General features: G+C 44.9%; 2 protein-coding genes across 3 annotated transcripts in view; both read left to right on the forward strand.

The window, feature by feature from the left end:
* The first annotated feature begins 397 nt into the window (after positions 1-397).
* On the forward strand, positions 398-9,526 carry ATP5F1A (ATP synthase F1 subunit alpha). 2 transcript variants are annotated; one of them, XM_083466042.1, is made up of 12 exons: positions 398-648; positions 3,783-3,861; positions 4,605-4,774; positions 5,173-5,346; positions 5,439-5,605; positions 6,136-6,284; positions 6,800-6,951; positions 7,057-7,281; positions 7,418-7,525; positions 8,410-8,554; positions 8,688-8,838; positions 9,217-9,526. In XM_083466042.1, the coding sequence occupies exons 1-12, from the start codon at positions 589-591 to the stop codon at positions 9,296-9,298; spliced, it is 1,662 nt and encodes a 553-aa protein (XP_083322168.1). In that variant the 5' UTR covers positions 398-588; the 3' UTR covers positions 9,299-9,526. The 2 variants fall into 2 exon arrangements, with proteins under 2 accessions (XP_083322168.1, XP_083322169.1); XM_083466043.1 differs by having other exon boundaries at positions 486-2,348; positions 2,580-3,861.
* A 5,033-nt stretch (positions 9,527-14,559) lies between these two features.
* The window catches only part of PSTPIP2 (proline-serine-threonine phosphatase interacting protein 2), a 58,092-nt gene continuing 57,929 nt past the window's right edge, over positions 14,560-14,722 (forward strand). Inside the window, exon 1 of the mRNA XM_083466167.1 lies at positions 14,560-14,715. Within this exon, the coding sequence (XP_083322293.1) occupies positions 14,644-14,715 (72 nt within the window). The 5' untranslated portion in view covers positions 14,560-14,643. The remainder of the gene's footprint in view (positions 14,716-14,722) is intronic.

Genomic DNA, 14,722 nt, shown 5'->3' on the forward strand with positions numbered 1-14,722 from the left:
AGGGAGACCGTCGGGATGCCAGACGACCCGACTGGACTCCAACTCCCAGCATGCCTAACAACCGGCCGTGTCGGAGGGGGACCTCTGGGAGTTGGAGTCCAACAACGCCCCCCCCCCTTAATCGCACACATGAAGAGAAATTTCAGGCATAGCTGCAGATAAAGAAACCGGACCGATATAATAATGTCAATATTTTTATTTTTATTATATTTAATTATATTAATAATTTAATAATAATTGATAGTAATAATATTAATATTAATAATAATAATAATAATAATAATAATAATAATAATAATAATAATAATAATAATAATAATAATAATAATAAATTGAACTGAGGTAAAAGGTGGCGAAAGGCAGCAGAAGTGCTTCCGGGTCATGACTTTCTCCTCTCCGCCAGGCTGAAGGAAAGGGGGCGTGGCCTCTTCCGGCAAAAAGGGGGCGGCGCTGCGTGGCGGCCATTTTGTCCGCGGGTCCCTGACGTGAGGCGGCTGCGGCGGCTGCAAGAGAAGCAAGAAGAAGCGGCAGCGGCAGTAGCGGCGTCTCCTTCTCTCCCTTGGTTCTCCGCCGCCCTCTCCCGCCGCGATGCTGTCCGTGCGCGTAGCCGCCGCCCTCGCCCGCGCCCTGCCCCGGCAGGCCGGCCTGGTGAGAGAGAGGCGGGAGCGGAGGGAGGGAGGGAGGTCCGTGTGAGGCGGCCGTCGGCGCCGCCATCTTGGGGCCCTGCGGGTGACATTGAGGAGGGGAGGCTCCGGGCTGTTGCGGGCCTCGCTCCCCTGCGAGGCTGCCTCGCCCTCCTCGCGTGTCCCTGGGCTCCACGGCGGGAAGGGGAGCGAGGTCGGTGGAGCTTCCCGTCCTCTCGCTTCCCTTCGCCCCTGGAGGCCTGGCAAGGTCACTGCGAAGGGAAACGGGTCCCCTTCAGCCGCTGCACGTTGGTGGGGGTCAGAGAGCAAAGGCCCTGTGCCCGGTGATTCTCCTTTTTAAATAAAGCCATGCGATTGTGATTTATTCTGTTTCTGCGATGACTTATAATGCGCAGCTGTACTAGGCATTGGAAAGCAAGGGTGGTTGGTTGTCAATGGTAATCAATAAATAGCGATAGTAATGGTTGTTCCTCCAATATTCCGCCGTTTCTTTTTTAAAGGTTGCAGGAGAGGCACTTTCACCCCCGATTTGCTCCTCTCTGAGCTGCAAACATCTTGGGCAGAAATGCAGTTGGGCTCCTTTTCCCTTTGAGGGTGCTGAACATGTTATCCAGTCCCCGTCACCCGCAATGCCTCCGTTCAATTTCTTAAGTTTAGACTTTCAAAGCATTTCAGTTTCTGCATCTACAGTCGCCACAGAATGGTAGAGTTGGAGAAGACCCTGAGAGAGTCATCTAGTCCAGTCCCCTGCAATGCAGGAATCTCAACTGGACCACACATGACAGATTAGAATATTGAGAAGTTTAAATGTCTTTAAAATGGAATTGAAAGCCTGTAAAGACAGAATGCCAGGCAGACCTGCAGCTGCTGATCCTGCAGTGACCAGAACCCAGATGAGGACAGAGGGGGAAAGAGAGAGGGGAATGCCCTCCACACAAGGGGAAATCCTTGTGGATACATGGAGTGTGCATGGGCTCCTGGGTAGGAGAGAGGTGGCTGCTGTTGCAGGCATACTTGCCTTACCTTGCAAGATGACAGTGCTTGTGGTGGTGTCAGCACAGCATCGTCTTTTGGTATTTGTGACCTTGGTGGCATCTAATAAGAGAATCCTTTGGCATTGCCTTTTTTATGAGCTGTATTTGCTCACCTTTTGCGTTTAGTCAGGGATTGAGAAAACTGTCTCCCAGACAAGTTTGGGAACTTAAACTTGGGGTTTGGGGTCTCCCCTGTAGATCTACATGTCTTGAAAGCCTGTTAGTGGTGGAAAGTCCTAGAGTTCTTCCTCCTCTGTTTTGAAAGATAGGTTTATATCTTATATCTTCTTTATTTTGATTATTTACAAATATTATTTATTTAAAATTTATGTTGCCCTTCCTCAGCAGATCACAGGGCAGTTTACAATAGAAAAGCACTAATACATCATTCATTCTTGATAAATATTTCAGTGTAAATCTTCATTCTAGCAATATACTTTGGTGGTGCAGCCCTAGGTTTCACAGCTGTGACTGCTGCTACATATTTGACAGTTCCATCAGCTCTTCACAGTCCTGAGCGTCTTCACATTTGCCATTACTTTACAGAGTTGATGTATTTGTCCTTGTTATTCTTTTTGACCAATTAGTGTTGAGAGAGTCCATGTGCAGTATTGCTGGTAGATTGTACTGAAGGTCATTCTTTAGAAAAGGCACCTCAAATAAAATTACTGTATTTTTCGCTCTGTAAGACGCACCTAGATTTTGGAGGAGGAAAACAAGAAAAAAAATATTCTGAATCTCAGAAGCCAGAACAACAAGAGGGATCGCTGCGCAGCGAAAGCAGCAATCCCTCTTGCTTCTGGGATAGCTGTGCAGCCTGCATTCGCTCCATAAGACGCACACACATTTCCCCTTTCTTTTTAGGAGGGAAAAAGTGAGTCTTATAGAGCAAAAAATACAGTATTTCATAATTCCCACAGAGTGCTTGAAAAGAGCAACAAATATTTGCATCCAATTTCAAATTCAAGGCCTTATATGGGAGAGAGCTTTTTTTATAAAAAAAATAACAACACCTGGATGTCTCTATCCAAGAGCGTGTCTGCAATTTCCCCATATATTCCCAATTTTCAGTACTGTGACTATATAGGCATTTCTTTTGTCCTGTGAATAGGTTTGTGCAAGAGTGAATCTATGAAAGAAACTTTTCAGATGGCAGGGAGCTAGGCCCTTCTGTAGGATTCTACAGAAGGGGAATGGAGGATGCCACTAAAATCAAGACATTTGGGCTGGTTATTTCTCTTGCAATACCTTCTAGCCACTAATATTAAGTAGTCTATACAAATCATTAAGATTTTGTATCTTCTTTCTCTGTGTTAATGGTGCCAAAACCTTACTTGTTAAAGTCACTTGCAGCAGTATTGAATCTAAAGCTACAATCTTATGCATTTCTACCCAGGAGAAAGCCCCATTGGCTACAGTTGGTGTATAATCCCAAGTAAACCTGCATACTAGAAATGTTCTGTACCGTATGTCTACCTGTTCCAGATACTGCGGTGATGGAGAACCTTTTAGAGACCGAGTGCCCAAACTGCAACCCAAAATTCACTTATTTATTGCAAAGTGCCAACATGGCAATTTAACCTTAATACTGAAGTTTCAGTTTAGAAAAACAACAACTCATACATGCTTGGAGCATGAGGAGCAGTTCAAGTGATGCACTTGGCTGGCTCTGCCTGACTCAGTCTAGGGGTGCAGAATGGAGCGGGAGCAGCTGGGCTGGGCAGAGGTGCGGGTGATGTGAGAAATGTCCTCAAGCGCGCATGGAGAATGGGAGGGGAGCAGCCCGGCCCCGCCTCCCTCTGGCTTTCTTGTAACAAACTCTGGCGAACTCTGTGCTGGGGTGATTGCGTGCATGCCCACAGAGAGGGCTCTGAGTGCCCCCTCTGGCACGCTTGCCATAGTTCGCCACCATTGAGATACTGTATACCAGTAACATACCTTTATGGTCGAAATAATCAATAGCTGATATGTAAGAGCTGATAACTGGGATTAAGTAAACCCTGCAGGGAGATGGAGTGAGGAGTAGCAAAAACAGGAGTGTGATTTCATAAATGTCAAGAAAGTGATAAGTTAAACGTAAAAGTCAAAATTTTCTTTGTGCTAGGTTTCTCGGAATGCTTTGGGTGCATCATTTGTTGCAACAAGGAACCTCCATGCCTCCAAAACAAGTCCACAGAAAACAGGTGAGTAAAAATAAATATTTGGAAACTCAACTTTGGTAATAAAGTACTGTAGTGATCACTGTTAATTGCAGCTAAGCATTGATTTGGTGAAACATTTGGAACTGAAAGAAATATATCCTTTTATGTAGTACTGTATAGCAATTACCTAACTGGTTACGCTTCTAAATGTTTTGGAATAGGCATATTAACTAAAGTTTTAATTGTCTGTTGGGGTTTTAAGAAATAGCGGCAGTTGGGCAAATAGAAGACCACTTTGATTACCATTTAGCTAAATCTAATCCATGAGTGTACAGAATCAAGAAATGAAACTGTTAAGCATTCCATCCAGCTTGCCTAACTCATGCAAGCTTCCTTGAGTAATTTGTAGAAAGGTGAGTCAAATGTTCAAATACACCTTGAAAACCTTGTCTAAAGGGTGTGAGGGTGTGATAGATCCACCAAAGGAAGATAAAACAATAAATTGGGGGTTTTTTGCTTTTGCAATTGTAGATCTGTTCTCTCTATATATGGTGTCTTGCGTGACATTGGCCAGATTAGAGATGGACACCTGATCTTTCATAGACTAGATAGAGTCTTGTCACCACACCACACAGAAGGATGTGCTATAAACAAGATTCAGACCTAACCTATCTTGGTTAATCCAGACTACCAGAAATGTCACTTTTGATGCAAAGTGAGCTAAGATTCTAATGAGTCTCCTGGTGGCACAGGAAATTTCATTGTCATGACTTAAATTCTGCCAGGCACTGCTGAAGTATCCTCAATTCTTGAAGAGCGCATTCTGGGCGCTGACACCTCTGCTGAGCTTCAAGAAACTGGCCGTGTGCTTTCCATTGGTGATGGTATTGCCCGTGTGTATGGCCTCAGGAATGTTCAAGCAGAAGAAATGGTTGAGTTCTCTTCTGGGCTTAAGGTGGGTTTTGTTTTCATTGCATCTGTGTTTTTATTTAAGTACCTGTGTAAAACTTGTTATTCTTGGTTTGAAGGTCTCTTCATACCCTTTAGTTACATTGTGAAAGGTACTTGATTATGAATAATGTTGGGACTGGAAATGTGGTTTAAAATCAACTTGTTACAAAGAGGCTTTGCTCACTGAAGATAAGACACCTGCTACTGTGATTATAGCTCTAACCTAATGTGCTCAGCCATAGCATATCCTATATGGTAGTATCATCACTGTCTGATACTGTTTTCAAACCTTATAGCTTGGTATACTTCAGTTGGTTGTGGGAATCTGCCCTGTCAACAGTTGACTGGAGTGTCTCATGAAGGCATCTTTTCAATTCCTTCTTAAATTAACTTTCTTTCTAGGGTATGTCCTTGAACTTGGAGCCTGACAACGTTGGTGTCGTCGTATTTGGTAATGACAGGTTGATTAAGGAAGGGGACGTTGTGAAGAGAACAGGAGCCATTGTGGATGTCCCAGTTGGTGAAGAGTTGCTGGGACGTGTTGTAGACGCACTGGGAAATGCCATCGATGGAAAGGTTGGTGTGGCAACAATGTTTACTGCTTTTGCGTATCGGTTATCAGTAGTGAGCAAATTTGGGAAAATGACAATGTTGTCTTCCTTTTAAAGGGTGCCATCGCTTCCAAGATTCGCAGGAGGGTTGGTCTGAAGGCACCTGGGATCATTCCTAGAATCTCTGTGCGAGAGCCCATGCAAACTGGCATCAAGGCCGTAGACAGCTTGGTACCAATTGGTCGTGGTCAGCGTGAGCTGATTATTGGAGACAGGCAGACAGGGTAAGGAGCTACTGTCTTGCCTAACTCAAACTGCTTTGTCCTAACTGCTGTTAAGTTTTCTGTGATTAAAAAAGTGCCCTGGGAATTAAGAAAAGTGTCTCAAAGCTCCCATTTTCCAGAGATCCCTTTAACGCATTGATTTGTTGGCCAAGGACCCGAATGCCCCTGTCTCAAATCTCCTGGGCTTTGTAGAAGGTTCTGGGGCATGTTTTTTTAGGTGTACCCCATTCAGGCAGTGCACTGGCTCTACAACGAACTGCCAATGAATTCCTGATTATATTCAGCTCATTGTAAAATAAGATTCATATAGGCAGAGAAGCTTGTCCATGATTATTATGCTTGCACACAATTATGTTGTAAACTGCCTTGTGATCTTCAGATAAATAGTGGTACATAAATTTAATAAATAATATAATAATTTCCTCAATGAGGAACTCTGGAGTTCCCCAAAATATAGCTTGAAATCCTTTATAAAAGCTTTGGACAGGCTGTGGAAAATGATGCTAACTGACTTGCTATTCTCCTTGCAGGAAAACTTCAATTGCTATTGATACCATCATCAACCAAAAACGATTTAACGATGGGACTGATGAAAAGAAGAAACTGTACTGTATTTATGTTGCAATTGGCCAGAAAAGATCCACTGTTGCTCAACTGGTGAAGAGGCTCACTGATGCAGGTATTTATGTATTTTGCACAAACTTCCTAGATGGAAGTGAAGTCTGTGGAAATGGATAGCATAAATGTTTTTTGAACTGTTTTTATCTGCGTATGATTGATCTATAACTGTTTTGTGTACACAGCTTAGAGGTTATTGACAGCAGAATTTTTGCCAAGTTCAATTTCCTTGGTACTAAGCTCTGTTACTTAAATACCTGCTTTGCTTTTCTGAAACTGCAGCTTAATTTTATTTCTGTTGAATGCTAAACTCGCACAACTTACAGTGTGCCGGGGTAAAGACAAATAGGAGAAAACATTCCCCCCTAGTTCCTGCAGATACAAAGAGAACTGACACACTTTTGTAAACTCTGCCATTTACTGTAGCAAAGTCCCCCACTTTGAAATACTGTGAGAAAATGGTATGGTGTGATGGGGCAAAATCTAGTAACCGAATGGCTGTTAGCCAATCTGTTTCCATTTCCATTTAATTAGAAACCGACACTGACAAAACTGTTTTAAACCATTTTTTTCCAGATGCCATGAAATACACTATTGTGGTCTCTGCTACAGCCTCAGACGCTGCCCCCCTCCAGTATTTGGCTCCTTATTCTGGCTGCTCCATGGGCGAATACTTCAGAGACAATGGCAAACATGCTTTGATTATCTATGATGACTTATCCAAACAGGTTTGAATGTGCTATTGGCTTCTTAATTTGGGGGGCACAAACTTGGACCTTAAGAAGATTCTTGGAGCCAGGGAAACAGATGTAACATCTTTCTTGTGTCAACAGGCTGTTGCCTACCGCCAGATGTCCCTGTTGCTGCGTCGTCCACCTGGCCGAGAGGCCTACCCCGGTGATGTATTCTACCTGCACTCCCGCCTTTTGGAAAGAGCAGCCAAAATGAACGATTCCTTTGGAGGTGGCTCTCTGACTGCCCTTCCTGTCATCGAGACTCAAGCTGGTGATGTGTCAGCCTACATTCCAACCAATGTAATCTCTATCACCGATGGTCAGGTAGGATTCCCAAAGAACTTAATTGAGAATCCGCATACAGAATGGTTTAGGATGACCTGAAGTCCATATTGGGCCCAATTGCACTTCTTTAGTCACATTAGTGTCTGGTAAAATTAAATATTGGTTTCCCCCACAGATCTTCTTGGAAACTGAGCTGTTCTACAAAGGTATCCGCCCAGCCATCAACGTTGGTCTGTCTGTGTCTCGTGTTGGTTCTGCTGCTCAGACAAGGGCTATGAAGCAGGTAAGTGTAAAATCTTAATTATATTGACACTATGGATAGCTAAGCATTCAGTTTGTTGTGTTGGGATGCAGGATCATAGCAGCAGTATCGGTCTTTTCTAGCATTTCATTATCTCAATCAGAACTGTTGAATAAAAGAGGCTCACGTGGCAAGCCAGTGAGTATTCTCTGGTTAACATACAGGAATGCATATTCCATGCTGCTGTCTCTGCAGGAATCGGTTTAGTAAAAGTTTTAAGTGGAGGCCAGTTTAGCAAAACCAAGGTTGGAAATTTCTTGAGCAATAGCATAATATGCGAGACCTTTTCTGTATCAATTCTGCTTAGACCATTTTTGTCAAATTGTTATACATCCTGGTCCTGGCTCCTCTGACTTTTAACAATAATTTCTGTAGGACAAGAGAGTACTCTTGAGTGACTTGCAATATATTGGTAATGATACCTGACTAATATCATTAATCTCACTGATTAACAATGACAGTAACAAAAAGGCACTAAATTTAGCTGCTGTGGATGATAACTGCTGAAACGAATGACAACTTCTGTATGAAAGCATTGTGAGCTTAGTTCTGGTACTGAGAAATGTATGGTGGCAGCTTGTTCCTTAATTCTAAGCCTGTGTTGGGCCGCTGAGCTGCCATTTTGTACCTAGCACCAGTTGGTGGACCTTGGCATCCTAGTAAAAGCACAGTTGTTTGCCCAGGCCTTGAAGCCTGCCTATCCCTGACAATGCCATATTTAATCTAGATAGTTAACTGACCACTCCTATATTGTCATAGCAATTCTGATGGTCCAGGAGGTAGCTGAAGACATAGACTGGCAAGCGGAAAGTGTTCAGAATGATTTGCCCAGAAAAGGCAATAAGCCTGTCCACTCCTTTCTCTAGGTGGCCGGTACCATGAAGCTGGAACTGGCTCAGTACCGTGAAGTAGCTGCTTTTGCCCAGTTTGGGTCAGATCTGGATGCTGCTACTCAGCAGCTGCTCAATCGTGGTGTACGACTGACTGAGCTGCTTAAACAAGGACAATATGGTAAGAATTCTGCATGACTTCTGGTTCTACCACACCCTCCCCATGTCACACGAGGGTGAGGAACATTTTTCAGCCCAACGTCTGCTTTATTCCTTCTGGACAATCTTCTAAGTTTGCACATTTCTCTCTCTAGTTCCCATGGCTATTGAGGAACAAGTTGCAGTTATCTATGCTGGGGTCAGAGGCCACCTGGACAAGCTGGAGCCCAGCAAGATCACCAAATTCGAGAGTGCTTTCCTTGCTCACGTTCTGAGCCAGCACCAGGCCCTCCTCTCCACAATCAGGTAAAATAGACTAGAAACTTCCACTTGCTTGTGAGGCAGTCATACATTTTTATGGAATGACTGTGGCTTTGAACAACTGAAAGTTCTTATAGTTCTGAGCATTATTGTTAAAGAGCAGCAATGACTTTATAAAAACAGTGCTAAGTTTCACCTGGAAGAGCTGCTTTAAGAATCTGCCTTTGGATGGCGCACAGCACTGCATTTAATATTTAGGTTCATTTTATAATATTGTTAAATATGGCGATTTATGGATAATGGTGGGGGTGGGGGAAAGAGAAAGCTGGTGGCATAAGAAGTCGCTGCAAAAGGGTTGAAGTGAAGGAGTAGTTGCTACTGCTGTGGATGAGAGTTGAAATTTGGTTGGTTTTGCCTTGACAGGACTGATGGGAAGATCTCTGAACAAACTGAAGCCAAGCTGAAGGAAATAGTCACAAATTTCCTGGCAACATTTGAAGCATAAACTCTTTGACAGTTCTCTATACAAGGCATATTTTGTCACTGAACGGTGGTAGCACTCTGGTTCCATTTTTTACCAGAGGCTTAATAAAAGGTATGTGTGAGTTGAATGTACAGATCTCATTAAAAGTTCCATGTAAAGAAGTCTTGTGGCCATAGTGCTCGCTGCGATAGTGACCTGCTGGCAACCAACATAGGTGTGTACATGGCAAATAAAATCTTGCAAACCATACTTATTTTTCGTTAGGGTAATACTTTTAAGACTCAGTGCAAACATTGCACACTATCAATTAAAGAACAAAAGCTTTCTTTTAAAGGCTGTTTGCCCTTAAACACACATGTGGGAGAGTTGCTTTGCCTCTTTGCCATACTGCTCAGACTTTCTAACCTGGGGTTGATAATGTGGTTTTGCTACACGTGTAAAATTAGTGCTAAAGGTCTGAGGGGGGTTAGATGGTTGGAATAGTAGGATGGGAAGGTGGGTTTGGGTGGCTTCAAAATGGGCAGCAGAGTTTTAATCCATTGTACAAGCTGCTTGTACAGGCTAAACTGTACCCCTGCCCCATTCTAAAAGGGGTTTACTCAGGGGGCCACAAGTTTTGAACAGCCTGTTTTTCCTTTCATTGTCCACACCACTAATCAGAGACAGTTCACCAATGAGGGAACCACCTTAGGTGGCACATCAGCCTCCAAAAAGCACTTCGCCTGACGACACATTGCCAGAAAACTAGTCTCACCCCTTTTAGAAATGTTTTGGCCTTGTAGAGGGGGGGGGGAGTATTGGAAAGAAACACAAACAGGCCACTTCTCCAAAACACAGGTGCACAAACATCTCAACACAGCTATATATTTTACCATGTGTGTATTCAGGCCTATGTGCAAACAGGTTGGTGGCATCTGCTGCACCTTGAAACTTTGCTTCTGCCTTCATCCCTCAATGAGACATCACATCCAACTCTGGCGTGTTTTCAAGCACCTAAAACTGCCCTTAGCTGGAGGGTGGGGGAGAGACGTGGTTCTCCAGTTTGCACGTTTAGGATTACACGGCTTGTTTGACTGGGAGGTGCTTTTCCTTTGACTCTAGAACAGAGTTTCACAAACTTTGGCCTCCAGCTGTTTTGGACTACAATTTCCATCACCCCTAGCCAGCAGAACCAGTACATTAAATGTATGGACCAGTAGAGGGCAGCACATGTACAGAAAATAAACCCTAGGGCGCTGTGCAATAAAATACATGAAAACATTGTGTTACATGAACATGCCTGCTGCTTTGGCTGTGTTCATTTGACTCCTTGAAACCAACTGCCCAGCTTCCCAAGCTGCTGTCCTTCTCCACTGCCTTGTAGTTCATAGCACCCAGCCCTTTCCTAGAACTTAGATAATATACTCCCTCAGAACTTGTTTCCTCCTTCACCACCTCTTTCTAGCCTTTCCTATTCCTTAACACCCCACAATCCAACCTTTTTCCTATTTTGACTTTACCCAACCAGATACATTCTAGGTATTTTAGGCTACGACTCCCATCAATCCTAGGTACTGTAGCCAATGGTCAGGAATGGTGGGAATTACAAAGTTCAAAACTGGAGAGCACTAGGCAGGGGAAGGCCATGACTCTGGACCTGTGAGTTTCCTGACCATAAATGTTTGCCATGCTCACTCTAGATCTTCTTGCTTAGCCTCCCTGCCTTTTCATTTCAGGTAATGTGGTGCTATGGGAACTAAGAAGGCAGTGATGGGCAACCTGTTGTCATCCTGGTGTTGCTGTACCCCCAACTCCCATCAACCTCAGTCAGCATAGGATAATGGGAATTGCAGTTCACCCATGTATCTAGGGCCACAGGTTCCCCACACTTGTTCTAAGACAGCAGTCTCTCCTACTCCCCAACAACGTGACCAGAGGAGTTTTGAATCTCCCATGCAACAGCCCTCTGCCAGTACAGTGGTACCTCAGGTTACAGACGCTTCAGGTTTCAGACTCCGCTAACCCAGAAATATTACCTCGGGTTAAGAACTTTGCTTCAGGATGAGAACAGAAATCGTGCTCCAGTGGCGTGGCAGCAGCAGGAGGCCCCATTAGCTAAAGTTGTGCTTCAGGTTAAGAACGGACCTCCGGAACAAATTAAGTACTTAACCCGAGGTACTACTGTAATGTGCAAATGAGGCCTTAGAGCAATGGTGACTAGACGTTCTCCTCACTCCATGGACCACTTGAAAATTGCTAAAGGTCTTTACGGACCACCTAGTGATTTTTCTGTCCTAGTCATTGCTGGATGATTTGTAATTGTATTTTATTGTTTTACAATTCCATAACATTCAATATCAGATGCAATATAAGAAATAAAAGAAGCAATACAATTACAATTTAAGAGTATTTAAGGTGATAGATATTCCCTCTCAAGCCACAAATCCAATGGCACACTGCAGACCAGGTGAATGAAGCCTGTGAGCCATGTTTTGGGAACCCCTGCCTAGAGATTAGATCCACACCTCTCAGCATGTGTGCACGGTGTATTGGGTATGTGAGAGTCAAATAATGGCTTTAAGGTCTCCAGTTTGAGCAACTTTGGAGATGATCAAGAGGCACAAGATTAGAGGAGTCACACATGGAAAAGCCCCAGAGTTCATCCACCCTACAAAGAAACCTGACACATACATTCCATTTCCAGACAGTCAAAGTTTCCTTCCTAGCCCATGGCTTTTCCCTCTTCCATCAGAAGTCGCGTATGTGACGGAAGGCCAGTGTTCCATCTTGTTCACCTGCGCTGTGGCTTGCACAACCAGAGCACACATTTCCAGCTCCCTTTTCGAAATCCCTGACATCATACATTGTAATATATTTTAAGCCAACACTGAGGGTTCAGATTGCAGATACGTGATTGACCCAAAGCGTCACCCACTAACCCTTGGATCTTGTTGGAAGAGGGGGTAGGTATCCCCCCCCCGGGGTCAAATAAAACATTTCATTGTACAGTGGTACCTCGGCTTACAAACTTAATCCGTTCCAGAAGTCCGTTCTTAAACCGAGGCGCGCTTTCCCTAATGAGGCCTCCCACCGCCGGTGCCCTTCCACCGTTCTGATTCTGTTCTTATACCAAGGTAATGTTCTCAAACCAGGACACTTTCCGGTTTTGCGGAGTTTGTAAACCAAATCATTCTTAAACCAGACTGTTCTTAAACCAAGGTACCACTACTGTGGAGTTGTTCCTGGTGGTAAGAGAAAAATAACTGCTTTGCCATGCCATGGGGTGTTAGGGGAGGAGTAGTACCTCTGGTGAGGGACATGATGTGCTCCTTCTGGGGTAGTTTGTCCACCTTTGGTCCCTACCATGCACTCTGCTCTCACCTGTGACTTCTAGAAGCTGTCAGCATGCAACAGCGGCCGCACCCCAGGAATGGCTCTGACTGGCTGGCTAAACCAGGTGAGGGTAGCCGATGGGTCTCAAATCCTCTATGAGTTAAGGACTTCACCTGCATGTGAAGACAGGCTCTGGTGGATTGAACAGACGAGACCAATAGTGGGTCCAGCAGTTAAGAAGGCAGTTTCTGCACGTGCTGTAGTGAGGGGCACATGGGACTCGTCAACTTGGGAAGGTAGCCCACCTAGGAGAAGGAAAATTCTGGTCCTAAACCAGTGCTGTACCTACGGGGGGCTAGCGGGGGTTTGTTTTTTGCCCCGACGGAGCCTCCAGAGGGGCGCCATTAAGGTTCCCAACTGTTGCGATGCGTCCAAGGGAACGGGGGCAATTGGCAGACCCCTAGCTGGCTCCAGCCCACCGGCCGGCAGCCTGTCGAACTCCAGTCCTCAGTTCTGCATCAAAAAATGTGACTCAGAGCTTCAGAAGCCTTTCAGAAGCTGAGCGCGCAAGCCAGCAGAAATAACAAAACTTCGCGATGGAAGGGCGGACAGAGGCGTATGTAAAGCATATTTAAAGGTAAAGGGACCCCTGACTATTAGGTCCAGTCGTGACCGACTCTGGGGTTGCAGCGCTCATCTCGCTTTATTGGCCGAGGGAGCCGGCATACAGCTTCCAGGTCATGTGGCCAGCATGACTAAGCCACTTCTAGCGAACCAGAGCAGCGCACGGAAACGCCCTTTACCTTCCCGCTGGAGCAGTACCTATTTATCTACTTGCACTTTGACGTGCTTTCGAATTGCTAGGTTGGCAGCAGCAGGGTCCGAGCAACGGGAGCTCACACCGTTGAGGGGCTTCGAACCGCCGACCTTCTAATTGGCAAGTCCTAGCTTCTGTGGTTTAACCCACAGCGCCACCCGCATCCCATAAAGCATATTTACAAGCAGTTTATTCAGCATAGATCAGGACAAAGAAAACATGTCTGCTCTCTTTCATGTCCAAGAGCAAGAAGCATAAAGCAAAAGCTATTCACAAATGGAACTTCCCAGCAAGCTGTGCTGGAATTTAAACAGACATACAACAGCTCCACACATCTGTTTAGGTGGAACGGAACATCAATATCCTAACACCAACCTGTGGGTGTATGTACACAAATGAGTATGGGTTTGTGTGTGCCAAACTGGGTCTTTGACCCGGGTGAAAGAAAGCCTAGTTTCGCTGCTGCTAAACCTCCGCTGCCTTGTGGGATATCTTTGGAAGAAGAAAAGGCTAAGGAGTAAACCCTATGCGAATCTGGAGTGGAGTCACTGAGACAGTTGTATGGTGCCTTGTTCTCTTCTGGCAACTCCTGTGGCCAAGCTGGTGCCAAAAGTCTTCTGCTGCTTTCCTTTGGACCACATCAGCATGGCCAAGAGGGGGGTCTTCTCATCTGGGTAACCCAGAACCTCCATAGCCACTGCCCAGGCTTGTGTCCCAGGGACGTGAGTGAAACTGTGGTCTAAACAGGTCTAATCTTGGCCTTGAAGCAAGATTAACGCTGCACCCCATAGTCCTTTGACTGGACTAAACCGTAAAGGGGTCCTTTCCTTTTTTTAACCCAGGGAGGTCACTTTGGTGCTGTTAAACCAACGGTTTGTCTTCACCCCTGGAGGCACACTCCATTGTCTCTTCAAGCAGAGGGATAACAGCCACCACCATGGTATCATTTTGTGTGTTCATCCCCACGTTGCACCTGGATTTAGGGATGTCACTAATCCAATAATTGTGCAGCTTCCTGGAGACACTTTCCAGGAAAGTACACCTTCCTGCTGGTGTTTTCCCCACCTCCATAGTCTTGCTCCATAGACTTCCTTGCTGTAATATGATGCTTGCGGGTGAATCCTCCCAGGACACCCAGTTTCATTCAGGTCTGTTCCTTACACTCAGTCGCACATTACAGCAAGGCAGCCTTCTTGGGTGCAGGAGAGACAGAAAGGAAAAGAGGACAGAAAGGCTCATGGATTTAATATGGAATACTTTTTCTACAGTGGAAAGAACGTTCTTCAAAGAAACATCTCTGCCAAAGGAGGTAAGAA

This window comes from Podarcis liolepis, assembly GCF_965112155.1.
Source record: "Podarcis liolepis genome assembly, chromosome: 11".
NCBI classification, from domain to species: Eukaryota; Metazoa; Chordata; class Lepidosauria; order Squamata; family Lacertidae; genus Podarcis; species Podarcis liolepis.